Source organism: Rhinolophus ferrumequinum, chromosome 5 (assembly GCF_004115265.2).
Source record: "Rhinolophus ferrumequinum isolate MPI-CBG mRhiFer1 chromosome 5, mRhiFer1_v1.p, whole genome shotgun sequence".
Taxonomy (NCBI): Eukaryota; Metazoa; Chordata; class Mammalia; order Chiroptera; family Rhinolophidae; genus Rhinolophus; species Rhinolophus ferrumequinum.
Genome location: NC_046288.1, coordinates 17,230,606 through 17,256,086, shown reverse-complemented (window position 1 = coordinate 17,256,086; position 25,481 = coordinate 17,230,606). Strand labels below are relative to the sequence as shown.

General features: G+C 40.6%; 1 protein-coding gene across 2 annotated transcripts in view; it reads left to right on the top strand.

Moving 5' to 3' along the window:
• Positions 1-15,554, top strand: part of KDR (kinase insert domain receptor) — a 41,651-nt gene extending 26,097 nt beyond the window's left edge. The window contains exons 21-30 of one of the 2 annotated variants that reach the window (XM_033106485.1): positions 507-660; positions 2,854-2,951; positions 5,206-5,328; positions 5,481-5,592; positions 5,978-6,077; positions 6,484-6,589; positions 7,652-7,803; positions 12,752-12,851; positions 13,346-13,431; positions 15,175-15,554. In XM_033106485.1, coding sequence (XP_032962376.1) covers positions 507-660; positions 2,854-2,951; positions 5,206-5,328; positions 5,481-5,592; positions 5,978-6,077; positions 6,484-6,589; positions 7,652-7,803; positions 12,752-12,851; positions 13,346-13,431; positions 15,175-15,397 — 1,254 coding nt within the window. In that variant the 3' untranslated portion in view covers positions 15,398-15,554. The remainder of the gene's footprint in view (positions 1-506; positions 661-2,853; positions 2,952-5,205; positions 5,329-5,480; positions 5,593-5,977; positions 6,078-6,483; positions 6,590-7,651; positions 7,804-12,751; positions 12,852-13,345; positions 13,432-15,174) is intronic. The other variant, XM_033106487.1, reaches the window with a different exon arrangement.
• Positions 15,555-25,481: the final 9,927 nt, after the last annotated feature.

Below are 25,481 nucleotides of genomic sequence, written 5' to 3'. Positions count from 1 at the left end.
TCTTGAGGAATCTTCTCACATTGCCTCTTGGCTGTCATAACTTTCTCTTTTACCTTCTGGGGGACATATGCTTCTCATGTTTTATTTTTGTGACTTTAATCTACTGACCCATCATAGATGGTGCCTGAGAAGAGAAGAAGGTAGGGGTGATTAAGGGAAGAACGAAGGGAAAGAAAGCCCTGGATTATTCTCTCTCTCCCCTAGTTATATTTGGCCCTATGGAATATAAATCCCTCTGTATGGAACACCCTAATGTTGAAAGTGTGTCTGAAAGAAACTTGAAACAAAGCATATATCTCTCTAAGCTAAAGAAGGAGCTAGGCTTTATGGAAGAAAATCTATTATGTAGAACACGTGTCCAAAATTTCAACCCAGAGACTGCCTGATCCTGATATCACTGTCCTTCTTGTCCACTTTTTAGTAGTTACAATTGTTTCCAAAGTTTACTATGTTTTAGACATTTCTTTTGCATTCAAGGAATTTGTTTTTCATGTGCTTCTTTATAGACCAAAGGGGCACGATTCCGTCAAGGGAAAGAATATGTTGGGGAAATCACCATGGATCCCAAACGCCGCTTGGACAGTATCACCAGTAGCCAGAGTTCAGCCAGCTCTGGATTCGTTGAGGAGAAATCCCTGAGTGATGTGGAGGAGGAAGAAGGTACCTGCCATTGCTTCTTTTGCACTTCACACCTGCTCTTGTAGGAACAGACAAGATGACAGGGTGTTCCGAGGAATTTTGCCACGGGAAACGTCTAATACTACCTAATATTTGAAAGAGACCTGAATTTCTAAACTGCCTTCATTGAGTCTCCCCAAAGGTGAAGTGTGGAAGCTCTAAATTAGCAGCGGGCTAGACTGTAAGACAAAGCCTGGCTAGCCTGAGAAATCTCGGTACCCTGGGATAGCTAAATAGTCAGCAACGATCAAACCGATGCTCTTAAAATACCGCTTGAACATTTATTGGCAGGAGAGTGCTATGTTCTGGAAGGGTAAAAGAGGCTCTCTGGTGGCTGATCAGCCTCCCCATTGCCTAAGCATTGCCTATCTCACCAGCACAACAGAAGTCTTTCAGTTAATCATGCCTAACCTTCTCCAACAGTAGGGGCCATCTGTTGTTTCTACCCCAACCTAAGTGGCTTAGCAAGTTTTCCTTCCAGCCATACTTCCTCAGGAAAGTCTTGGTAAATACACTTTTCTTTATCCAGTTATGCTTCCAATGATATTTTAGGGCTCCTTATGAGTGGAGCTGTAGTTCCAGTCTAACTTCTAGGACTTCTTCCAGGTCCAGGATACACTATATATCTGCTTCCCTCCAAAGGAGCAGAGAGAGCTCCCTGGAGGTAGACGTGGGGCTTCCTGACATCTGGCTTCTCTTGAGGCATGAGCTTAGAAGAATCTAATCATGAAATAAATAGATTGTCCCTTGACATAAGGCCATAGATAGTAGTGAAATCTGAGTTCTTTTCCTTAGAAGCCAAGCAGGCAGTGTGAGGCTACAATGTGTTCTAGAAAAGCATGGGGAGGTTGTCTAGCCTTCATATAACTGGACCTACACTGAGTGGAGCCACTTCTGCTCCATTCTGATCTCTCACAAAATGGTAGCCAGTGAGCTGAACACACAAGGGATGGAGGTAGTAAATTGGAATAGAAAGAGTGTTGGCCTAGAATTTTGCCTCCATTTCTTCATTTGGAAAATGAAGGGGTTTCACTAATTGTTCACTGACAGCCTTCTACCCCGAAGCATACAAAGTCATTGAGAAAACTGTTGGAAGCCTTTTTAATACTTATAAGGTTATTACAATTGAGTTTTCATTTACTTTGGTATTTGTCTCCAGGAAAGAAGCCATATCTTATCCGACTAAAGTTAAGAGATCATGTTGAAACACCCGTTAATGTGTTAGTGTTTATTTGTACCAGTTGAATGGAAGAAAATACCACCAATTTACGTAAATTCATCTTTCTCTTGCTGGCTGGGTCATGTCTCAATTCGTGGTCTTGAAGGAGAAAAACATCCTCACAGGCCAGATTTAATGTGTTTACAGGACTTTCTCAGCTTGCAAGTGAGAGAATTAAATATATTTCTGGTAGTTTTAGTTATCTGTTGTAAATTATAATTTGACTTTTGCCTTTGTCCCAGGACAAAGCCTGGAGAGAAAAGAATCAATGACCCTAAATATTATTATTATTATTATTATTAGTTTCAAAACAATTTAATAGATGTTTACACCTCTCACAAAGTGACAACCTCTCTCCCCCAATCTACCACCCCTCCAACATCGCACACAGCTGCCACAGTTCCACTGACCTCATTCCCTGCACTGCACTCCACATACCGTGACCATATATATATATATATATATATATATATATATATATATATATATATTAAACCACGGTCGACACCCATCACTATTCAACTTCAGCTTCAGATACACACTGCAATGGTCAGGCACCTACTGACCCTGAATATTGTTGTTTTATTTTTAGAGCTCTTGATATGAAACTATTGTTTATCCCTCTGGGTACATGGGAAAAAAAACAACCAACAACCGTCTAAAACAGCAAATTTGTTAAAAGTCCTCTTTCACCCCATTAAATTTTACCTCCATTCTGCCTCCTGGATTTGCTAGTTCAGTTTGGCTGAAATGGAAAAAAAACAAACTTTTTGCTAATGGACATGATGAATGTTAATAACATTGGTATTCAGCAAACTTATAGAAGATAGAAGCATTTTCTATACGTTTCTATTTCCTGAAATGTAACTCCCACATTTTAAAATGAAGATTACTCTTAGAAACAAATAGTTTCTGGTGAAAATAACTGATCTGGGTCCTCCTGCATCTTCCGACAGTTTCTGAAGATCTGTACAAGAACTTCCTGACCTTGGAGCATCTCATCTGTTACAGCTTCCAAGTGGCTAAGGGCATGGAGTTTTTAGCATCACGGAAGGTAGGACGACAGCTCAAGAGGAAACAAAGTATCTTTTCAGATCACAGATTTGGAAATAAGATGTCGAGTGCCAGGCACGGATGTTTGTTGGGGATTGTGCTTCATTCACCACTCTGGGCTATTAGAAGAGCTCTATTGGGGAGGCTCATTTCTGTTAATTAAGGAGGTTTAAGTATTTCATAAAATTAATTCATTTGATAAATACTACTTATTGAGCATTTACTAAGAGCAGACAGTCTTCTAAGCACTAAGGATGCTGTGTGAACAAACAGGCAAAACTCTCCGGCTTCGTGGAGTTTACATTCTGGTGGATGGAGCACACAGTAAACAATATCAATAAGTAAAATACATAGTGGGTTAGACAGGAGTAAGAGCTATGGGGGAAAAAAGCAGGAAAGGATTATAGAGTATATAGGAATGGTATGTTTGTACATGCATGTGCTCCTGTGTTTGTGTGTGTCGATTTTCAGTTTTAAAAGAAGCGGACATAGAAGGCTTTATAAGAATGTGACATTTGAGTAATAACCTGGAAGAGGTGAGGGACCAAGCCTTGAAAATATCTTGGTGTGAGAGAATCTATTTTTAATTTATTGTACATTCCTCACCATCCATCAAGAAGTATTTGTTAGTAGTATAATTAGAATCTAGGAAGGACAGGCTTCAGATGAAAGCGATTAAAACAGCTAAAATTAGAAAAGTAGGCCAAACAAAGGCTGAGGTGGGGACGTGACAAGTTACAAATATTCCAAAGGTTGTAAACACCACAGAGGGAGCGCGGTTGGTTGAAGTCACCCCTCTGGATGGATGGTTTGACATTAAACATGAACAATTCAAATTTAGTTTCAAGAAAAATTATCAGTTGACAAAATGTACTTGTGGCAACCTACTGGGGGAAGAAAGACTTAAATTATTTTTTGTTTGTTTGTTTCTTTTGTTTTGCTTTCTAAATTAGGGTGAAATCCCTAACCCACTTTTTTTCTGAAGTTTAAAGCTCATCACAGCTTTCAGAGCTTTAGGGTCTCAGGTGTTTTTGCCAGGAGCTCTTGTCTTGTCTCTCCCATGGGCAAGGGAGAGAAATAAAGTTTTACAGGATTTTTCCAAAGAGAAAGGTCCTCTTGGAGACTTCTATTTTTTATTTTTTTTTCTTATTTTTTTAAGACCAGTGGCTGCCATTTAGTCAGGGTTCCTTTCAGTAACTGGGGTGAGAACGGGGAGGGCGGAGATACTTTAACTCCCCTTTCATCTATCTCCCAGCTGGTTTCCTGAATATCACCTCATTGTTGGGCTGAAAAAGGAAGCTCTTAGGTTGGGAAGAAAGTAGGAAGGGCTGTCTGTATTTTGGAATCTCCTGTCTTGTTCATTCATGTTAGGTAACGTACTTTTGAATATGCCTCATTCAGAGGAAAGTGCTACAAGATGCGAGGTGCAGGGTGGTCAGTAATGCTTGGCTCACACGACCACTTCTACACAGATGTAAGAACTGAATTCTCATCTAAACCTTTCGTTCATTTCTCAAAGTTCCTGAGACTCTTATTCTCTCACAAATCTACCAGGTGGAGTCAAACCTGCTTAGCAGTATGAAGTTGGGGAGTATAGAGAAGGGAGAAACTGGGGAGCAGAAAAGAATTGAAGGAAAGCCAAGGAAAATTCGTTTTCCTTTTTAGTGCACCAGAGAATCAACTTAACTAGTGAGAAGCTGAAATTGCTTTAATAGACCTTTATGATAATCCTATACTTTGAAAACAGGATGAGCCCCATGGGGAATTGTTTATCAGAGCCAGTCCAGCTTTAGTTACATATGGAATGGGGAAACCAACAAAGGGCACCAAACCAGCGAGAGCCCCTTGTTTCTGATTTCCGTGCATTCATTCAAAATAAATCCCATTCTGGGGCCTCCCTTAGAATAACGTTTTAACCGTATATGGAGCCAGGCAAAAGGGATGTGTGGATGTGACCACAAACACATTCTTAATTGTGTCCAAGAGAAGTCTATTTATGACTCCCTCATCATACTATAACTTAATTATTTAACTCCAAAGTCTGGGACTGTTTATGGGATAAGCAGATGTGTGTCTCAATGAAACTCAGACTTTTTTCGAAGTGTTGATAAAAGATATTAACCCCGGTGCTTGTTAATCAGTTGGTTTTCTGATGTGGGATTTTTTTTTTTTTTTTTTTTAAAGCATGAGGTCACAACAGATGTAGAAAAGATCAGCTGTGCCGAGACCTAATGCACACATAATTCTTTTTGCAGTGTATCCACAGGGACCTGGCGGCACGAAATATCCTTTTGTCGGAGAAGAACGTGGTTAAAATCTGTGACTTTGGCTTGGCCCGGGATATTTATAAAGACCCAGATTATGTCAGAAAAGGAGATGTAAGTTTCAAAGATGAACCCAGTGTCTATTAAGTTACAGAATTCAAACACCTCTCAGCAAGCTTCAGGACCTGTGTTCAGGAGCAAAGGAAGTGTTTGTCTTCAGATATTTGCTACATTGGGTTCTGATTCCTTGTCTTCTACCCTTTTAGGCACGCCTGCCTTTGAAATGGATGGCCCCGGAAACAATTTTTGACAGAGTGTACACAATTCAGAGTGATGTGTGGTCCTTCGGTGTCTTGCTCTGGGAAATATTTTCCTTAGGTAAGTCACTTCTCTTGGTCCCTCTACCCAGACTTCAAACACAATAAAAGGCAGTGGTCTCAATATACCTTTCCTCTCTTGTAGTAGATCTTTACTGGGTGAAACTTTTTTGGAAGCTTAGGATTGTGAAATAAAAGGGAGGAAGGAAGGAAGGGAGGGAGGTAGGGAGGCAGGGAGGGAGGGAGCGAGGGGGGTGGAGAGAGAGAGACAGACAGAGAGACAGAGAAAGAGACAGAGAAAGAAAGAAAGGAAAGAAAGAAAGAGAGAAAGGAAGAGTATATAGGTGATGAGGATATAGGGGACAATGTCAAGAGTCAGGCTCAGCCAGGGCTTTCTATAAGAATAAATCAAGTCGAATAACATCCCATGCCTGTGTTTAATCCAGGTGCTTCTCCATATCCTGGAGTAAAGATTGATGAGGACTTTTGTAGGCGATTGAAAGAAGGAACCAGAATGAGAGCCCCTGATTATACCACACCAGAAATGTAAGACTTTAAAAATACCCTTTTCTTCCCTTTCTTTGCTCACACAATTCTCCCTGCCTGGAAGATGTGGCATTATATACACCGTCCTGGCCCTGTTCGTGTCCTGCTTCTCCTTCACAGTCCTTCCCTGATAATCTCAAGCACAGAGTCATCTCTTCTTCTTGAAATAATAGCATTTTATCTATACCAACCCGTTAGTCTTTATTACATGCTGATTTATAATTTTCTTTTCTATGCACACTTGAATGCTCCAAGTGTAGGGGAACACCAGTGTCTTAGGTATCCCCGTTTCGCAGTTTGGCCCTTGGTAGACTCTTTGTAAATGTGTACTCATTCAAGTGCTTATTTGCAGCATTGGATCGGGCGAAAAGGGGCCGTTCATGACATCACTGTTTTGCTTCTCTAGGTACCAGACCATGCTTGACTGCTGGCATGGGGAGCCCAGTCAGAGACCCACGTTTTCAGAGTTGGTGGAACATTTGGGAAATCTGTTACAAGCTAATGCTCAGCAGGTTTGTGACCTCCATCCAAGAAGCTTCTACGAAGAGTGCTTAGTGGCCAAGGGCCCCTCTACTGCCTATATCTTCTCACAGTCACGATGCTGTCCTCCCAGCCACTGAATAAGGAGCCATATTCTTCCAGATCTTAGCAGTAATGATTTTCTAAAAGCTGTCATTACTGTTTTAGGTAGATGAGATCCTAATTCATAACCTGGGAGCAGACCACTCTGTTCCTACCAATGTATCTTTTTGTTAAGTCTTCAGATGCTCTTCTAAAGTAAAAATAACAACAACAATAAAAAATCCACAAAATAGCAACAATGATGGAGTTTTTAATACATTCTGCAAGCAAAAATGCATCTGAACCCTGTAAAATAGATGGCTTTTTTTCTTTTTTCGGTAAAACACCAGGCCACCATAACTTCCATTTTAGATTTTAGCCCTCACCACGAGAAAGTTACTTAATCTCCAATCAACACCTCTTCCTACAGTGAATGGAAGCCAATTTCCTCCTGCTTTTCTTTTGGACAGCTGAGGGATAATGGGTCAAATCTGTTTTTATCATAAACTTTCCAAACATTTAAAGGTATCATATTACCCTTTATTTCTTTCTTTTGATGAAATAATGTTAAATTGTGCAACCTCTTTATCGAAGACCCATTTTCCTGTACATTTATTGCTTTTCTCTAGACTGTCATCGTTTTTCCATTGCCTTGAAATGTAGAGGCTAAAATTGGATGACGTGTCCTTTAAAGGACCCGGCGTGTGGAGCTGTCAGTGTCCTGTTGCTGCATCTGTGACAACAGCTAACTTCGTCTTTATTGTAGCCACAGTGCTGTGTGTCCCCTCACCTATCTTATTATTCATGAACTCCTTCAATATACTTTCATGTACATATACCGTTCAAGCGCCCTTTTGGTGTGGACAAGCCATTTTTAATGTTGTCTTCAAGTTTTACATTCAGATATCCAGGCAACATACCCCATAACCAAGCCCCCTTGGCCTTTGTTTTTCATGAAAAGGCCCTTGAAGGACTGAAGCCATAACAATAGCATTCTGTGTTTATTGTTTCAGGATGGCAAAGACTACATTGTTCTTCCGATATCAGAGACTTTGAGCATGGAAGAGGATTCTGGACTCTCTCTGCCTACCTCACCTGTTTCCTGTATAGAGGAAGAGGAAGTGTGTGACCCTAAATTCCATTATGACAACACAGCAGGAATCAGGTACTGTATATGGCCAGCATCCCCTTGCGGGGGAGGGGGGACTTCAAGGTCATCTTGGGGAGGGGAATGGAAGGAAGACACGTTATAAAGCTGCAGCATCCCACTTCCACAGTTAACCATAGCCCTGAGACTAACATAAAGGGAAATGCTCCTTGAAGAGGGCCTGGATAGGTGTGTTTCCTCCCATCTGTAGCCCACATTGCTGCCATAGCTCTTCCTTTCAGAATGCTAAGCCCTGCAGCTGCAAATAGCTGGCATGCCACAGTTTGTTAATCTCCAGAAAAAGAGACCAATTTTACAAAGACATCTGCATTTAAATTATCCCCATGTACTCTTTTATTAATGGGAATTGAATGGCTTAGGAAAGAGTCAGGAAGGAAGGGTTCTATGCGTATATGAAAACATACTTATGCCCCTGGGGCTAAGGATACAGTGTGCCATGGGATGTGCCCTGAATCAGACTGGACAGCACATCCTCAAAGCCCCGCCCAAGTCTGATTCTGAGCATTTTATTTGCATAATGGGATTTCTTGGCTTATTTAAAACACATGCACTGCAGTCCTTTCCTGATTTGTAAAGGGATTCTGAAGGCAGCTTTCTTTTTTCTCTCTCCCAGCACCTGTGCATAAGGAAAAAGTTGATATGGTTTTCTACAGTATGATATTAAAATTGCCATTTACTAAGCCTGGGACTGCTTCCCTTTGCTTTGTTTCTTTTCCTACCCCTTTGGGAGCTTTCCTCCTGTAACTGGACCCCCCAATTGCGTGGGCCCAGGCTGCCCGCTTGAGTGTGCCGTGGCTGCAGGGACGGGCACGGAGCTCCGGCATGTGGGCAGGTTGCCAGGTAGCAGGTGAGGAGGCGCCCTGGACAGTCTGTCCCAAGAGTCACACGGAGCAGCAGGAATTCTGCTCTGAAAGGAAGAGAGCTCAGAGTGGTTAGAAGGCCAACAAGTGACCCGTCCATTCCTTTTATGTCAGGAACTGTAGGCATTTTTCAAAGAGCCTTTCCTTATATTATCAGATTTTGCCCACCTGAGAACTCACAGTGTTAGACAAGGTAGAAACTGTGATCTTTTTTGATGTAGATGGTGAGCACGAGGCTGAGTGATTACCTGGGGGAATACGATATTGTGATTCAAGATCCAGATTTTGAGTCACATAGAAGTGGCGTGATCTCCCAAGTCAGCCTCTTAGCAGCTGTGTGACCTGGAGCAGGTCTTAATTGGGACCCAAGCGAGGACACTGATGTTGTTGGAATATTATTGTTTTGAGAATTACTGATATAATGCATTTCTAAGTACCTGGCACTTAGGGAGCACTTAAAAATGATAGCTCTTACGTGAGTTGCTTAAAATTACATCCCGGAATGAACCCAGTTCCTCTGACATCTCAGTGCCGTTTTGTTTTTTTTTCCCCACACCAAGGAGGAGCCCTCGGAGAGAAAGAGTAATGAAATGAAAGGCTGTGCAGTTCCACTCCCATGTTTAAAAAAGCCCTAGTTCAAGTTCAGCTGGCCTTCTGGTGTGGTAATTATTCCCGTAACACTACTGCCTTCTCCTTTCTCAGAAAGCCATTTGATCATGAACTCTATCCCTTGGGTTTTCTGTGACCAGGTGGAGTGAGGACCCAAGTCGGCAGCATCTTGGCTCGCTGGGGTGCTTTGCACATGGTGCTGAGATTCGATGAAGTCATGCTTGTGTAATGGAAGTGCCAAATGTAATGCTGGATCTAAGACAGGGCTGCTAACATTTATCCCCAGAAGTGTGGACAAATGTGACACCATACTCCGAACACAGGCCTGGCTTCTATTTTCTGTCTGTGATTTTTGAATTGGTCTTTCCAGTCCAGTTTCTCTTTTATCCAGCCATAATTTGAAAAATGAAATAGAAATTGGACTCTTTTGTCTGCATCGCCTCCCAACCCCTCCACCTTTTCCCCTTTTATAAAAATAAGACTCCACAGTCAATTTTAATCATCAGGGTTAAAAGAAAGGCAGAATGGAGGCACCTGCACACAGCACACTTCATTTTGATGCTCTCTGTGGTTCTGCTCCCCTGGGGAGAAAGAGATGAGACTGGGGTACCTCTCAGCAGACTTGTTTTTCCCTCTTCCACATTTCCAGTCAAGTAGAAAAGCCGAAGAGTCTTTCTCACTTGCTTCTCCCTTATAATTTTCAATTCCATTGCATTATAAATAGAGCTGGACAGAGACATCACTGTAGGAGCCAGACTCATGATTTGTTGCCTGGTTAAAAAAATATGTGTTCAGCATTCATTTAGCGAGAGGCTGAGAAGCGTGTGGGGGACGGGTGAGGCGGAAGGACCACCAGTGTCTAGACTGAGCTTTGTCTCTCATTTTCCCTGCGGATCAGGTCTGGCCTCAAGTTGGTATGCTTCCGGCAAGAAAACACATATTAATTGCACTCATTTTTCTTTGAAGGTAGTTTGGGGACCATCTGCGGTTGCTCCATCATTTCCCCTGGGAGTTTTACCTCCCACTCCAAGCACCTTATCAAAGATTTCTTTTCAATTCTCTCTCAGAGAAAGGTTATAGCACATACCATTTTCTTCATTTTGGTTCATTGTTAGTAATGACTAAAGGCTGGGACAGCTTGCTGGCTAAATGTTCCTGAATTTGACTCTGATGTTAGACAGCTTTAAGTCCTTTCCCCACCCTTTGTCTCTCTCACACCCCACATACCCCCTCATCCCCCTTTCCACCACATAGTCAGTGCACACATGGGAGAGGACTGGGTTGTGCACATAGTAGGTGCTTAATAAAAACTTGAACAGTCATGTCCACGGCCCTCTTCTTCCTTTTCCTTCCTGATACTTCCCGCAGCGAGTCCATGTAGAGTCGGGTTAAGCACACAAACAAACAAAGCAACACCCCCTCCCCCCCACATTGACTTTAGTGTCTGAGACCAAAGTCTGAGTTTCAGTTCTAGCCGTTTCCTCCCTAAGCCTTAGCTGCCTCATCTCCAAATGGGAAATTTAAAAAAAAAAAAAAAAACAGCAACGAAAGAACAAACTATTTGGTAACTTTGTGAGGAGCAGATGTAATGATATCCATGAAAATGGTTTTTTACCTGTGAAGGGCCATGCAATTCTTGGAGCTGTTGAGCTCCGAAGTCAAGGTGCTGTCCTTGCTAAGGCCACCACGTGATTGCCCAAGCTCACCAACTCTAGGTGACTCTATGTCGCAGATACCGCTGGGATCCGCCCACTGTCCAAACCCTGCGAACATCACCTTTCTATCGTCAGGCTGCCCTTCTGTCTCTCAGATAAGTGGAATCGCGCCCTCCTTGGTCTCGTTGCCTCCTCAACCCAGAGTCATCTTTCTAAAAGGCATGTGTGACCTGGTCAATCTCATGGTTACAATCCTTCAGTGATTGTTCATTGCCCTTAAAATAATAAACCAAATATTCCAGTTAGGTGATTTTGGACAAGGTCCTTAACCTTTCTATGCCTCAGTGCCTCATCTGAAGTTGGGATAATAATACCCACCCCTAGAGAGTTACCATTTGTGAAGATGCCACAAGATCATGGTTGAAGAGCATTTAGCACAGTGCCTGACATGTGGAAGATTCTCGAGAAGGGATTCCTGAGTGAGTGAGAGAATGAATGATTGACTATCCTGCCAACAGTTTTTAGTAACCGCCACTTTTAGGGACCGGACTTAGGAGACGTGGGCTTTTCTCCTTCCATGTATATTATGTCCTCTTTCTTGTGGAGCTTCCTGAATGAGGATGTCACTGGTAATCCTCATTCTCTCCTCTCTGTAGGGAGAGGAGCCAGCCTCCTGGGGGAAGGGAGGGAGACTCGGTTTCCATTCTTCTCCTTTGTCCCACGAGAGTCCTCATTCCACTTGGTCACAGAAAACACAGGGGTGTGCAGAGGGCTGCCTGGGTGGGAAGTACACAGGATCAGAGCAAAGAGTGAATTTGCTGTCCCTCCCCGTGGAAAGGACTGGCCTTCTCTCCACTTCGGCTGTGGGCAGTTTTAACCAGATCACTCAGACTTACCCAAAGCCACGGGACAGGAAAGGAGCACATCCCGAGGCCAGGTGATGTGTTGCCTGAAAAGTCCTATTCTTGGGACTCCTGAAGGAAACTGGCACCCTTGGGAATTCAAAGGAGGAAAACAAGCTTTGGTTGATAGAGCATCATTCTAAGAACTTACCACCCACCGTTGACCACTTCATTCATCCTTCTGAGTGAAAGAGTTAAAGCCAGTGCACTTTAAAGATGGGGCAACAGAGGCATAGAAATAGTTATGACTTTCCCAAGTTTATGTAGTCGGCAGTAGACTTTGAAATAAACAGAGTATCTTGTGACTCTTGAACCACTGCCCTTTCTTAAGACCAGCAACTCTGTGGGCTGAGAATAGGGACGAGTGTGGCACAGCCCCTCTCCCTGTGTATACACTAAATGTCTATTACATGTAGACGGAGGAGGGTGTCTTCTGATCCTGCTGGGTTCAGTATCCTATAGTGAGATTCAGTGAGATCTACAGGTGTTTCCTCTGCCCAGCTTTCATTGAATGGTTGCTCTTTGGAGATGGCCAGAAAGAAGTGAGACACTCAGTAATATGTTGAGAACTCAATGGAGGAATTGCATGCAATCGGGAAGCCAAGCAGAAGGCAGTTGATCACTTAGTTTGCTGTTGTTGTCTTTAGGCCAGCCCTAGACCTCAGAAGTATGATTCAAAAGAACAGGGGATCATCTAGGCCCCTCAGTTATATTATACTTTTAAATGGCCTTTCACAGGAAATTAAGCCTTCAATGTGTGCTAGCAGAGAAAGATTTTTGTTTTGGTTTTCTTTTTCCAAAGGATGTTTTGAAGGTCGCTACTAAATTTGTGGCTGAAAGATAATGAACTTAGGTATCACTTGTGGTATCTGCAGCCAAATATACCACCACTAAAATATAAATATTTGTTCTTTTGCAGTCAGTATCTGCAGAACAGTAAGCGAAAAAGCCGGCCTGTGAGTGTAAAAACATTTGAAGATATCCCAATGCAAGAACCAGAAGTAAAAGTAATCCCAGATGTAAGTACATCTTTTAAAAATAGTCTTAGAAATAATACAAAGGATGAAACATTAGCTATATAAATATTAGCCTAAGCATTAGAGTCTTGGAGCCTCATTACAAGGCTATCCTTGAGGGTCTGTGTCATGGGGTCACTATGGAAATGGAATTTATTGGGGCCCCTTGATTTTTCCATAAGTAAAGCCCCTGGTCCAAGGTTCAAGATAATGTAGCTTCACGCCCAATTCCGCTCAACTGTGAATAGCATCATTGTGAAAAGAGGGAAGGAAATGGGCCTCTTAGCTTCTTCTTGATAAATTCCTCTCTTCTTCCTGGCCTGGGTCTACTTCTAGGAAGTGGTGGCAGCTTGCAGTTTCTGGCTATAACACCTTTACCTCCCTCTACAGAACATTGAAATGTGTTGTCTGATAGATGGGTTAAGAAATCAGTTTAAATAAGTAGTTGGTCAGTGTACACACTTATCAACTGTGTCATCTCATTGTCTCTTAAAAAGGACAACCAGACCGACAGCGGTATGGTTCTTGCATCAGAAGAGCTGAAAACCTTGGAAGACAGAACCAAATTAGCTCCGTCTTTTAGGTAAGGCTTAGCCAAATAGAAAAGACAAATCTAAAGAGGAATTTTTGGAAGGAACTTAGGACACTCAATGTAGGTACAGAGTTTTTCCCTTTTTGTGTCTTTGTTGATTTGACAAGTTTGCATCAACCTCACTAAAGAACTGAAACAAAGCAAACAAATTAAGCGGCAAGTCTAAAAAGGAATCTGAAATTAAAGGATTTGGTCAGTTTTTATGAGAATGATGAATAGTAGGGAATTTCTGAGTATATTTACTGTGGTCAGTGGTTTATATGGTATTGGCTAAATAACAAAGAGGTCATTGGGTGTGATCCCTAAAATTACTGAGATGATTAAAATCTTTGTGGACTCTGCCGAATTTTCAAAATTGTACATAAATGGTGCATCTGTCCTTCAGAAGTATGATATATAAATAAGCCAATATCTATTTGTTTAAGATACTTAAATTTCATTGGCTGAGTTAAGTACTTAATTGTGGGTAAAAAACTAAACTTGGTTTTGGATATAATTTCTCCTAGGTGGTTCCACAATTGTTCTAAATCGATATATCTACTTTTAACCTAGAACATAAATGAAAATCTGTACTTATAAGAATAATAGGATACAGAGTAGTTATTTATTTGCTCGTGGGTTCACTCTTGGTAAGAATAGAGATTTTGATCTATTTATAATCTGTTCTATAAAATGGGAGCACCCCTAGGTTATTGAGTGATGCTCATGTCGAAAAAAAAATTAAATTGTGTCATTCTGCGATTTTATTGTTTGCCTTAGACCCAAGGTAAGAAATTGTGAGGGCCAGTCATAGGTTTCATTTATTGATTCAAAACATACTTATTCAGCAATAACTCTGTGCCATGCCATAGCTTGTGACACTAAACTTGTTTCATTGGGATTGGATTCAAAGAAATAATGCATTTCTAGTTATTTGAAATAACTTTTAAACCATATACGGGAAAAGAGTACATAAAACCTTTTTTTGCAGTATTTAACATGAATAATTTGGTAAAACACTTATTAAGAGGAAAAAACCCACATCTCAGAATGGCTTTTGAAAATGTAAGTCCAAGTTTTGGATCAACACAGCCTACACATCTAAGCTTTGACATGATTACCATCTGTCAGGAATCCACACCATTGAAAACATACTCTGCTTGCTGCTGAGTGACCCAGGTCCTCAGTCCTTCCAAAGAATGTGGTTTTGATGAGTAAAAAGCAGTTTTTGACATGTCTGGCTCGATTGCACACACGCTTCAACCTATTAAATTTTAATGTTGCTCAAGAACTTTATTAACACCATAACATGCCTTATAATCCCCTAATTGGCAGTGTGGGGAAAGGAAAGCACAAGTGGACTTTCAGAACATCCCAATTTCCTTTCAGATTGTGAAAGAGTCCCTTTGGCTTCTATCACTGTATACAAACTTGTCAATCTGCAAGGCCATAAAAATGTTCCACTGGTGGGAGCCTTTGCATAACTCAGGAGAACTGCCTTTCATGTCATCTCAGGCTTGAAAGACCTGGACCTGAATAAGAGGACTTATCTGAAATGACTAATTCGTGCTCGTACCTGAAAATAGACATTGTCTGAGTAAACCTGATATGTTGATTGACAAGTGGGAGAGATAGGGGTTGTTGTCTCCAGGGAAATTATAGTCAGCATGGGGTTGGCAATGGGGTTAGGGTAAGAAGCAAAAGAATTGCCTTCTCTCCACCAACTCCACCAAATGATTGCCATTTCTTCCACAGTGGACTGATGCCCAGCAAAAGCAAGGAGTCTGTGGCATCTGAAGGCTCAAACCAGACCAGTGGCTACCAGTCCGGGTATCACTCTGACGACACGGACACCACTGTGTACTCCAGTGAGGAGGCAGAACTTTTAAAGCTGGTGGAGACTGGACCACAAGCTGGCAGTGCCGCCCAGATTCTCCAGCCTGACTCTGGAACCACACTGAGCCCTTCTCCTGTTTAAAAGGAGGCACCCATATCCCCCATTCCTGGAAATCACACGAGAGGTGCTGCTCAGATTTTCAAGTGTTGTTCTTTCCACCACCAGGAAGTAGCCACATTTGATTTTCATTTCAAAAAAAAAAAAAAAGAACCTCAGGCTGCAGGGAGCTAGTCTGTGTCTTCTCCCAGTGTTGACCTTCTTCTCTTTTTCATTCATGTAAAGAAAACATGTGTGATACCCCCTACTGTGGGTCTTGCCACAGGTTTTAACAAAAGAAGTTCAAGAAATGGCTTCCTCCTCCAAGAAGTAGCAAAACCTGGGAATTGATAGGTCTGTTAAACTAGAAGATAAACCAGGCAATGGAAGTGCTTTAGGTGTTGAAGATGGGAAAGACCTTTAGGGCTGAGTCCATCTAAGAAGCTTTGTTTAGGATGTGGGTCCGGAGCCAACTCTTACGTGTGAGGTTGGGATGGATAGAAAGGAAGATGTTGGCTGCTGTGAGAGCGCGCTGGAGCCTGTGCGTGCGTCCTGTTGGCTCTGGTGGAGGTGGGCATGGGGTCTGCGAGGAAACAGAAAGGCTTCAGACGAGGTTACTGGCTTTAGAAGGTTGCGTGCTCTTCCCAGTTGGGCTAAAGGAGAGTTCCTTGTGCTGTTTCCGACTCCTAACGAGAGTTCCTTCCGGACTCTTACGTGTCTCCTGGCCAAGGCCCAGGAAGGAAATGATGCAGTTCTGGCTCCTGGTCTCCCAGGCTGATCCTTTATTCAGACGCCACAAAGAAAGGACATTCAGACAGAGGCTGCCTGTCGTGTTGAAGAGTTCTGACTGTATAAACCAGCTTCGGGCTGCTTCTGGATGAATACCCACGTATCTGTCCCGATGTGATATGTCTGAGCCTGAATGCAGTCGGTTCCGTATCAAGCTGTGGTGTCACAGCTTCAGGAAGGATTTTGCTTTGTTGTTCCTTCTGTCCTACCCATGCCTTCCTCCTTCCCTCTCACCCCCAACTAGTCAGTATTTTAGTAATTTGGCCTCTACACCGTGGTGAAAGCTGATTTGGTTTGTTCACACTCTGAATAATTATTAGTCAGATTTCAAAATTATGTTATAGCCAAAATTATAACAACATGTATTGTATTATGTAGACTTTTAACGTGTAAAGCTATTTTTACTGGTTTCTGCCCTTGTTCTTTCCTTTCTAAAAAACAAAATGTATTTTTCGTTTGGTACCATAGTGTGAGATGCTGGGAACCATGACTATAAAACATGCTATGGCACATATATTTATAGTCTGTTTATGTAGAAACAAATGTAATATATTAAAATCTTATATATAATGAACTTCATACTATTCACATTTTGGATCAGTATTATGTAGCATAACAAAGGTCATAATGCTTTCAGCAATTGATGCCATTTTATTAAAAAAAAAATTGAAAACTTGAAGGAATCCCCTTGCAAAGTTGCGTTACTGTACCTATCATTTCTAAAATGGACAAAGGGGAATCCAACATAATTTCCACGTGGTTGTTTTTCATTTTTACTTGTTCCCTTATTCTTCTTATAAAGGATATTTTCATAAAATGTTTATATACTTGATAAATCAATAAATGTATTCTTAGTAAAAAATACAATGGTATAATATGATCATAACTATTTGAGGGTAAATACTTCTGGCTTGGGGTATAATTGCTTCTCTCCCTCCTCTTCTTCGTGACCCAAATAATTCACACACACACACACTCTTGTTACATTCCAAGCACTTTTGAGATTCTTTTTTTTTTTTAATTAAAGTTTGGGGTGACATGGTTCGTAAAGTTACATAGGTTTCAGGTGTACAATTCTGTAATGCATCCTGGACTGAGAGATACATGATAAGTACTCTAACAAGTACTCTAAGGTATTTGTGGTCCTTCGGTGAACCCCACGCCTGTTAGACTAGCCAACCATAAAAATCAGAGGATGAGAGATGCTGAGACAGGTGTGTAGAGAAGCATGGCACATACTGATCGTTTCCTATGTTTCATTCTATACTTATAGTGTCAGAACATCAGATCCAGTGATGCCATTTTCAATTATTACTTTTGCCTGAATTCAGTGAGTGGAGTTATCTAACACATCATTGGCACAAATGAGTGGCCCTACTCTTAGTGGTATTTTTTAATATAAGATTTTGAAATGTTTATATAATCAAATAGCCTATCCCTTTTTAATGGTTCTAGGTTTTTAAGTCTTACCAAGGAAGATCTTCCCAGTTCTAAAATAATCCAAAATTCTAAATTTTATTCTTTTCTATTTTATTACATTTAAATCCATTTGGGATTTATTTTCATATATGGAGTGAGGTGGGGGTCTGGCTTTGTTTTCTTCGAGCAGCTGTCGATCGTGGCCTCACCATTTATTAAATATACCCCTGTATCCCATGTTTGGGAAAATATACATTGTATCATTTTTTTTAAGCTCTATCATCTCACTGAGACGTTCTATACAACTTTATGAGGAGAAGAGGGTGGCTCTGGGTGTGTGTGGTTCCTGGTGACAGCATTTACAGATTGAGCCATTGGCTGGATTAGTGGATTAGGGTTTTCTGAGAGATGTCGTTAAACTATAGGTCAGGCCTGGCCTCTGCTTTCCTAGACACTCTTGTCTAGTAAATTAATGGAAAAGGAGTCTAGGTTATTCAAGATGGAGAAGACCTCAGAGAACATTTTCTCATAATTTTCTTCATTTTAGGAAAAAGATTATGTTTCTCATAAGTGGCCCCTGGCACTGTTTCCAATGCCAGGAATTTGGATTCAGTTGAAACTTCGCACTTTATAAAGAAATACTTCCTCAGGCAGAATGATTAGGAGGTGAGGTTTGGCCCTCTCCTTCCTCGCTCTTCTGTCTTCCACACCCCTTGTTCTTAGCCCCTTTTCTCTCCTCATTTGCCCCTGTATTGACGAGAACTTTGTGGCTTTTTAAAGGGTTTCCTGCATGGTCTTATTTTCAAAGCTTTAATTGGAGGCATTTGTTGGGTTTTAGATGAGGCCACACTGTCTCCCCTTGCCTCCTGCCCTCCCTCCTCCTTTCCTTTTACTTGGTTTGTTTTTTCCCTTCATCTCAAACTCCTCTATCCCTTCACCTTCTGCTTCTCTCTTTCCACTATCCTTCTGCTCCTCTGCCCGTCATGCACACCCGCTCCCACCCTCACCCCCAGCCTTTCTGCTCGACCACATCAACAGGAAAGATGAGAGTTGTAGGAGTTTAAGTTCAGTACCCCTGGACTAGGTTTTCCTATTAACGCACATTCCTTTGTCCTCCTCAATGAAAGGAAAGAAGAAAAGTACAAATCTCAAACCCACAACTTTGTAGTTAACCCAGTTTTCCTGTCTCCCCTGGCACGGCTTTCTGTCTCTCACTCAGCTATTTATCATCAAGATGATAAAGTGTAGGCAAACCCAGAAAACGACAGCCTTTGCTTTTCATACACATCTTTCCACATTTGCGTGCCCTTTCCCCTTAGTGGCAGGAGTCATGCCATGTCTATGCTTTCCCAGGAATGTAGTGAGCACAGCTCAAAGGGGTTACTGATCATTTTTATAAAATTGCAATTTCTAAATGAGTCTGTTCCACGTAAGGGCTTAGACCTAAGTGAAAATCTGGGCAGTCTTTATGAAAGCAATTTTAATTCCAAATTTTTGGGGAAAAGTTACCAGATACACTTAGGTGATAAAGACATGAGAAAGGTAAAATAAAGTCATTTACTCTGGGTTTGAAGGGAGAGAAATAGAGAAATCTTGGAGGAGCAACCTACAGAGACATTTAACAGCGAAGTTGACCTGCAGTTCTGTAGCTCAGGTCAGACCAGCCCCAGCAGAGGTCTGACTCAAAGATAAGGGCTCTGAGTTAAAGAAAAAGTATTCTGAGGAAGACTACTGATAAGACGAGTGTCACAGGAAACTGATTGGCATCAAGTAAATGTTAGTGAGAAGACCTCTAATTGTACCTTAGATTTTACTTTCTTTACAACACATGACCTTTATATAACTTCTTGACATCTATAAAACAACATCAAATTCAGTAACGTCACTAATTTTTTTTTGTTTAAAAATAAAAGAACAAAAATATATGGTTTAATTTTTTGTTGTTGTTGTTTTTAATTTTAGCTTCACCTGTTGTTTATTCCAAGTACTTCAGAACCTATGATTGGTGTACTTATCAATACCTGGTGACAGTGTACCCTCAGCTTATTTGATGCTCTAAACTTTTAGATACATTGCAATAGAAAAATGTCAGGGAGTAAGAAAACGGGACTTTGCTCTAGTTTTGATCTGTGCTTTGTTCTGTTTGTCCTCTCCCTTCCTCAGGAAGGAACATTTTGGGGTAATAAATTCAGGAAAGTTGGGATGAGTTCTTTGGTTAAAGGTACTCTCACTGCCTGACTCTGAGCCCATGTGTAGCTCACAGGATATGGGGCATGGAATGACTCATCAGGAGACCTCTGAGCTACCGTTACCAGGAGAGGTTTAATGAGAGCCCAGTGCTATGCTGCGTGGGTGATCGCTTTAAGCTGAAATGACTTATCCTGACAAAGGGGATTGAAAACATTCCATTCATTGCCACAGAGAGAGCATAAATGCAAATGAAAACCCAGATGCAAAGTAGAGAATTCAAGCTAGATATATGATGACCAAAAACATTTCACATTCATTCCCCAGGTTAACAAGAAAATTGGCAAACATCCTGCAGCATGTATTGCAGAAAAGCAAGGCCTTTCATAGAAGTACCAAAGATTCAGCCCTTCATACTACACTTTAAGCGAGTTATACTTTATTTCTTTGGGTGTTTATATTTAACTGTGCTTATAAAATGCTTACAATGTGCCAGATACGCTTTTAAAAAGTTTACTAATATTAAGTTTACTAATATTAAGATTACTAATATAAGTCAGTTAATTAATAGGAACCCTAAAGCAAGATGTAGGCTTTGCACTGTAGACCAGGTGACCAACCAGAGTAGGATACACAGAAGGATCCTCACGGACGGCTTTCATGAGTATTTATCTGTTAGGCATTTACTGTGTGCCAGGCACCTTAGCAGGCAGTGGTCAAAACTATTTCCTTAGCTGCATGGGTTAAGCGTTATCAACAGAACCACAGATAGAAGGAACTCCAATCTTATTCCATAATTCTCTAAGTATCTGTATGGTCTCACCTTAACAAATTGAGCATAGTTCTCATTATTGGCTCAGTCTTTATTCGGTTTTTCTTGAATAAATATCTGAGTTCAAGAACCCGGCTAGGTATTGTAACACACAGATTCCACCATGGGGGGACTCAACCTAAATTTAGAGTCAGGATGCTCACGGGAACAACCAGGTAAGAAGCCATCTTACAGAAGGTGGAGGAAATTAGGCTTCTTTTTGTCTGGTTTGCCTCGTGTTGCAAAATTTGCATTTCCCTTGTAAAACGAGATGAGATTCTGGTAGTGCTCCAGAAGGATTCCATATTGGCAGGTATTGTGTGGCAACACAGAAGGAATCTTTGGTTTTAACATAAGTAACATTGTGTTGTCCATTATATTAGGTTGGTGCAAAAGTAATTGGGTTTTAGCAATTATTTTTAACATTTTAAACAGCAATTACTTTTGCACCAACCTAATACTGTTCTACATTTTAAACTTTTCCAGCAGATGCAAATCCAAAGTACAGAAAGAATAAATTCCATCATTTTTCATTAGTTTTACTAGGAATTTTGCAGTAGGGATTGGTTTATATAACGACTTCTCGTTGGTCATCTTAAAACAACAGGTAACATGCAACATTTCATAAATACAACTGTTTCACAAATCCAAGTATGCTCCTGAATAAACCACCTTGAGAATCTTTTAAACAGCCTGTACTTGAAGTCAACAGAAATGAATTTTCTTTTAGTTAAACATCATGGATAAATCATGCTATACTGCTGTGCCTTTTCCCCCATCCCCTGTCTAATATAGTTGGCAAATTGCCTTGAGGACCTGTCATAAAGTGAGAGAAACATCCTCATGCTTTTCTTATCACCTTATTCATCAGTGAATTTCAGTGTTCTGCCCAGCTTTTATTCTTACAGTCTTTTGTACTTCATGAGAGCTTATTGCTTCTTTGACTGAGGGGCAAGACAAGAGAATGTCGTTCCAGAAACCATTTCTGGGTCAGATCTTACAGAATTAATTAATTTTCAATTAAAATAAGTACCAATGAGTATTAATTTTGGATGACATATATTAGAGCAACTTTAATCATGACATATTAGGGTTTTTAGATAAATATACTTTATGGATTTAACTTTCATTAGGTTTATCTACTTCCTGGTGATAGACATTTCAAGTAGCTCTGTAGTCACTCAGACCTGACCAGCTTGAAGGGCAGAAAAGCACCGTTGAACATCTACCATATGCCAGGCATTGAGCTATGCACGTCTCATATATTATCTCATTAAACCGGAGATAATAAATGAGGAGTGCGTAGTTCAATATGGAACTTACTGCTCTCCCTGGTCCATTAAACTTAAAGACTTATTGTGGGGACAGAGTCCCAGAGAGCAGTTTCCAGGCTCTCGGCCTCACGTGGAAAGGTGCTGGCTTGGGTAGTAGATGGCCATCAGCTGTAACCGGTTAGCCATTAACCACTAATATAGCTGTTGTGTCTACGTTGACAAGTTGGTTGGTTGGCAGAGAAGTGGATGGCAGGTTGCGGACCATGTGGCTCCTGCTTCCTGTGTCTCCAACCAGCCACCAGCGAGAATATAGAGGAATGACTCCCCTATCTATGGCTCTATGGGTGTTCCTTTTCGGCCTCAGCATGTACTGCGTTCTTGTGTGGGGACCGGGAACAGAGGCCCTGCCTGACACTTATATAAGGATGTCCATAGCATGAGGAACAAAGTGCTGGAAGACATCCACCTACCGTGTTTCCCCGAAAATAAGACCTAACTGGAAAATAAGCCCTACCATAATTTTTCAGGATGACAAGCCCTGAATGTAAACCCTAATGCATCTTTTGGAGCAAACTTTAATATAAAACCTGGTCTTATTTTTGGGGAAACACAGCAGGAAGACTTTAGTTGATAGAGTCAGGATTCAGAAAGAGCTCACTTGTACACTGCTAGTGGGATTGAAAACTGGCGCAGCCACTATGGAAAACAGTATAGAGGCTCCTCAAAGAACTAAAAATAGAACTACCTATGACCCAGTAATTCTACTTCTGGGTATCTATTTGAAGAAAACACTAATTTTATATCTGTACCCTGATGTTCATTGCAGCATATTTACAATAGCCAGTCTATGGAAGCAACATGTGTCCATTGATAAATGGGATATCCCATCTTCTTTATCCATTTCTGTTTATTATCTATCTATCTATCTATCTATCTATCTATCTATCTATCTATCTGTCTGTCTGTCTATCTATCTATCTATCTATCTATCTATCTATCTATCTATCTATCTATCTATCTATGTATCTATCTATCTATCTATCTATCTATCTATCTGTCTGTCTGTCTGTCTGTCTATCTATCTATCTATCTATCTATCTATCTATCTATCTATCTATCTATCTATCATCTATCTATCTTTATCATCATCATTATCTATCTATCTAATGGAATATTAGTCATAAAAATGAAATCTTGCTATTTGCAACACTATGGATGGAATTCGAGGGTGTTATGCTGAGTGAAATAAGTCAGACTCCGGACAAATACCATATGATTCATTTATATGTGGAACCCAAAACAAAACAAAACAAAAAACCAATGAACAAACAAAACAAAACAGAAACAGACTCATAGAAACAGAGAACAAACTGATGGTTGCCAGAGGGGATGGGGGTGGGGAGATGGGTAAAAAAGGTAAAAGGGAATAAGAGGTACAAACTTCCAGTTATAAAACAAACAAGTAACAGAGATATAATGTACAACACTGGGAATATAGTCAATAGTATCATAATAAGTTTGTATGGTGACAGATGCTTACTAGATTTAGCATGGTGATCACTTTGTAAGGTATATAAATGTTGAATAACTATGTTGTACACCTGAAACTCATATAATATTGTATGTCAACTATACTTTAATAAAAAGAAAGAAAGAAAGGGAGAAAGAAAGGAAGGAAGGAAGGAAGGAAGGAAGGAAGGAAGGAAGGAAGGAAGGAAGGAAAGAAGGAAGGAAGGAAAGATGGAAGAAAAGAAGAAAGGTTACTGGTCAGGATTCAAAGGCTGACTCAAATTAATTTGATTTTTCTGCACAAATTTTGGGATGGGGCATCATGGCTTTAACAACGGCTTTAAATTGGTTAACAAATATCAGTTTGCCAAAGTTAATTAGACAATGACCAATTTGCTAAAAATCAGTTTGTCAAATGATCAGTTTGCCCAATGATTAACTCATCAAATTAAATTTATCAATAAACCCAAATCTTTAAGAATTATTTATAAAGTTTACAACAATTTGTACTGAAGTTGTAATGGGTTGTTTCTAACTCTGTCTTAGAAGCAGAATTTTATGGAATGTTCAATTTTTCCAAAGTTGATGGACATAGGCTTACATTTCTCATGAATGTATTTAATCATTTTCAGTGATTCATTCAAATTCATCAATTTCAGCATAAGATTACATTACAAATTTGCCATTAAAATGAAAATTCTGCAAAGGGATCCAAAATAATCAAATCAATATGAAAAGCTGAATTTTTCTTACCAATTGCTAGAAATGCAAAATTAAAGTTTATATGCTACTTGAGGCGCTGTTGAAATGACAGTCAAAGGAATCAGAAGAACTCAAGGGTGGCCAGAACAATTCCATTATGCTAAGAATGTTAGCTCCAACAGAACAGGAATTTTGGTCTATTTTGTTCACTGTTTTATCTCCAGTGCCTAGAACTGTGCCTGACAACAGTAGGCACTCAATATCTATGGAAGGCGATGATAAAATGAGTCAATTGGTAAATAGAATTTTCACCAACTGGCTCTCAACAAATTGACTTTTGGCATTTTCACCTGCTCTTCTAGGCACCAGTGAGAGCACAAAAAAAACTCAGGGGCTTTTGTTGACTGTGTTTTCAGGGTACGTTGGGGTTTCCAAAGAGGTGAGGGAAATTTTAAGTTGTGTAACTAGATGAATACATGGAGATCAAGGGAGGGAGCTTTCCCACTGTCTCCAAACTGGTCAGACCCACTTAGATTCTGACACTCCATTCTTGTAACCACATTTAAGAGATAACTTGACAAGCGGCAACATACCCACAGGAGGATGACCAAGATGGTCTTACAAAAAGAATGGTTGGGAAATTGGAAATCATTCAACTGGAGAAGATTTACAGGGTATGCAAGGGCTCTCTTTTAATATATGAAGAGGCTTCCATGGAAAGTACTCTGACTCTCTTTTGTCTTCCCAAATGGCAAATTCGATCAATGGATAGAAATCACGAGAGTAGGAGACCCTGGATCATTGGATTCCTAATTACATGTCCTTTCCTTTGTGACTCATGGATTCACCCTTCCATGGGGTAGTAGAGACTGTGCTGCAAGTTCCTGGAGAGGAGTTAAGGAGCTGTAAGGAATGAAGGAATCACAACACCACTTGGACCAGGTGGTCTTCAAGGTCCATTTCAGCCCAGCATATTAGAGACCAAGAAGCGGGGCTCTTGAGTAAGACAGACCTATGTTTGGATCCTGACTCTGTAATTTATTAATTGTGTGATCATGTGCAAGTTACCTGACCTCTCTGAGCCTCAGTTTCCTCATTCATGAAGTGGAGATAATAACAATACATACCTCATAAGGTTGTGAGGATTAAGTAAAGTAATGGATAGAAGTGCTGACCTTGTTTCCCCGAAACTAAGACCTAGCCGAACAATCAGCTCTAATGCGTCTTTTGAAACAAAAATTAGTAAAAGACCCGGTTATATTATATTATATTATGTTATATTATATTATATTATATTAATTTTATAAGACCCAACCTTATAGTATAGTAAAATAAGACTGGGTCTATATTAATTTTTGCTCCAAAAGCCACATTAGAACTGATGGTCCGGCTAGGTCTTATTTTCAGGGAAACACAGTAATAGAGTCCCTGGGACATA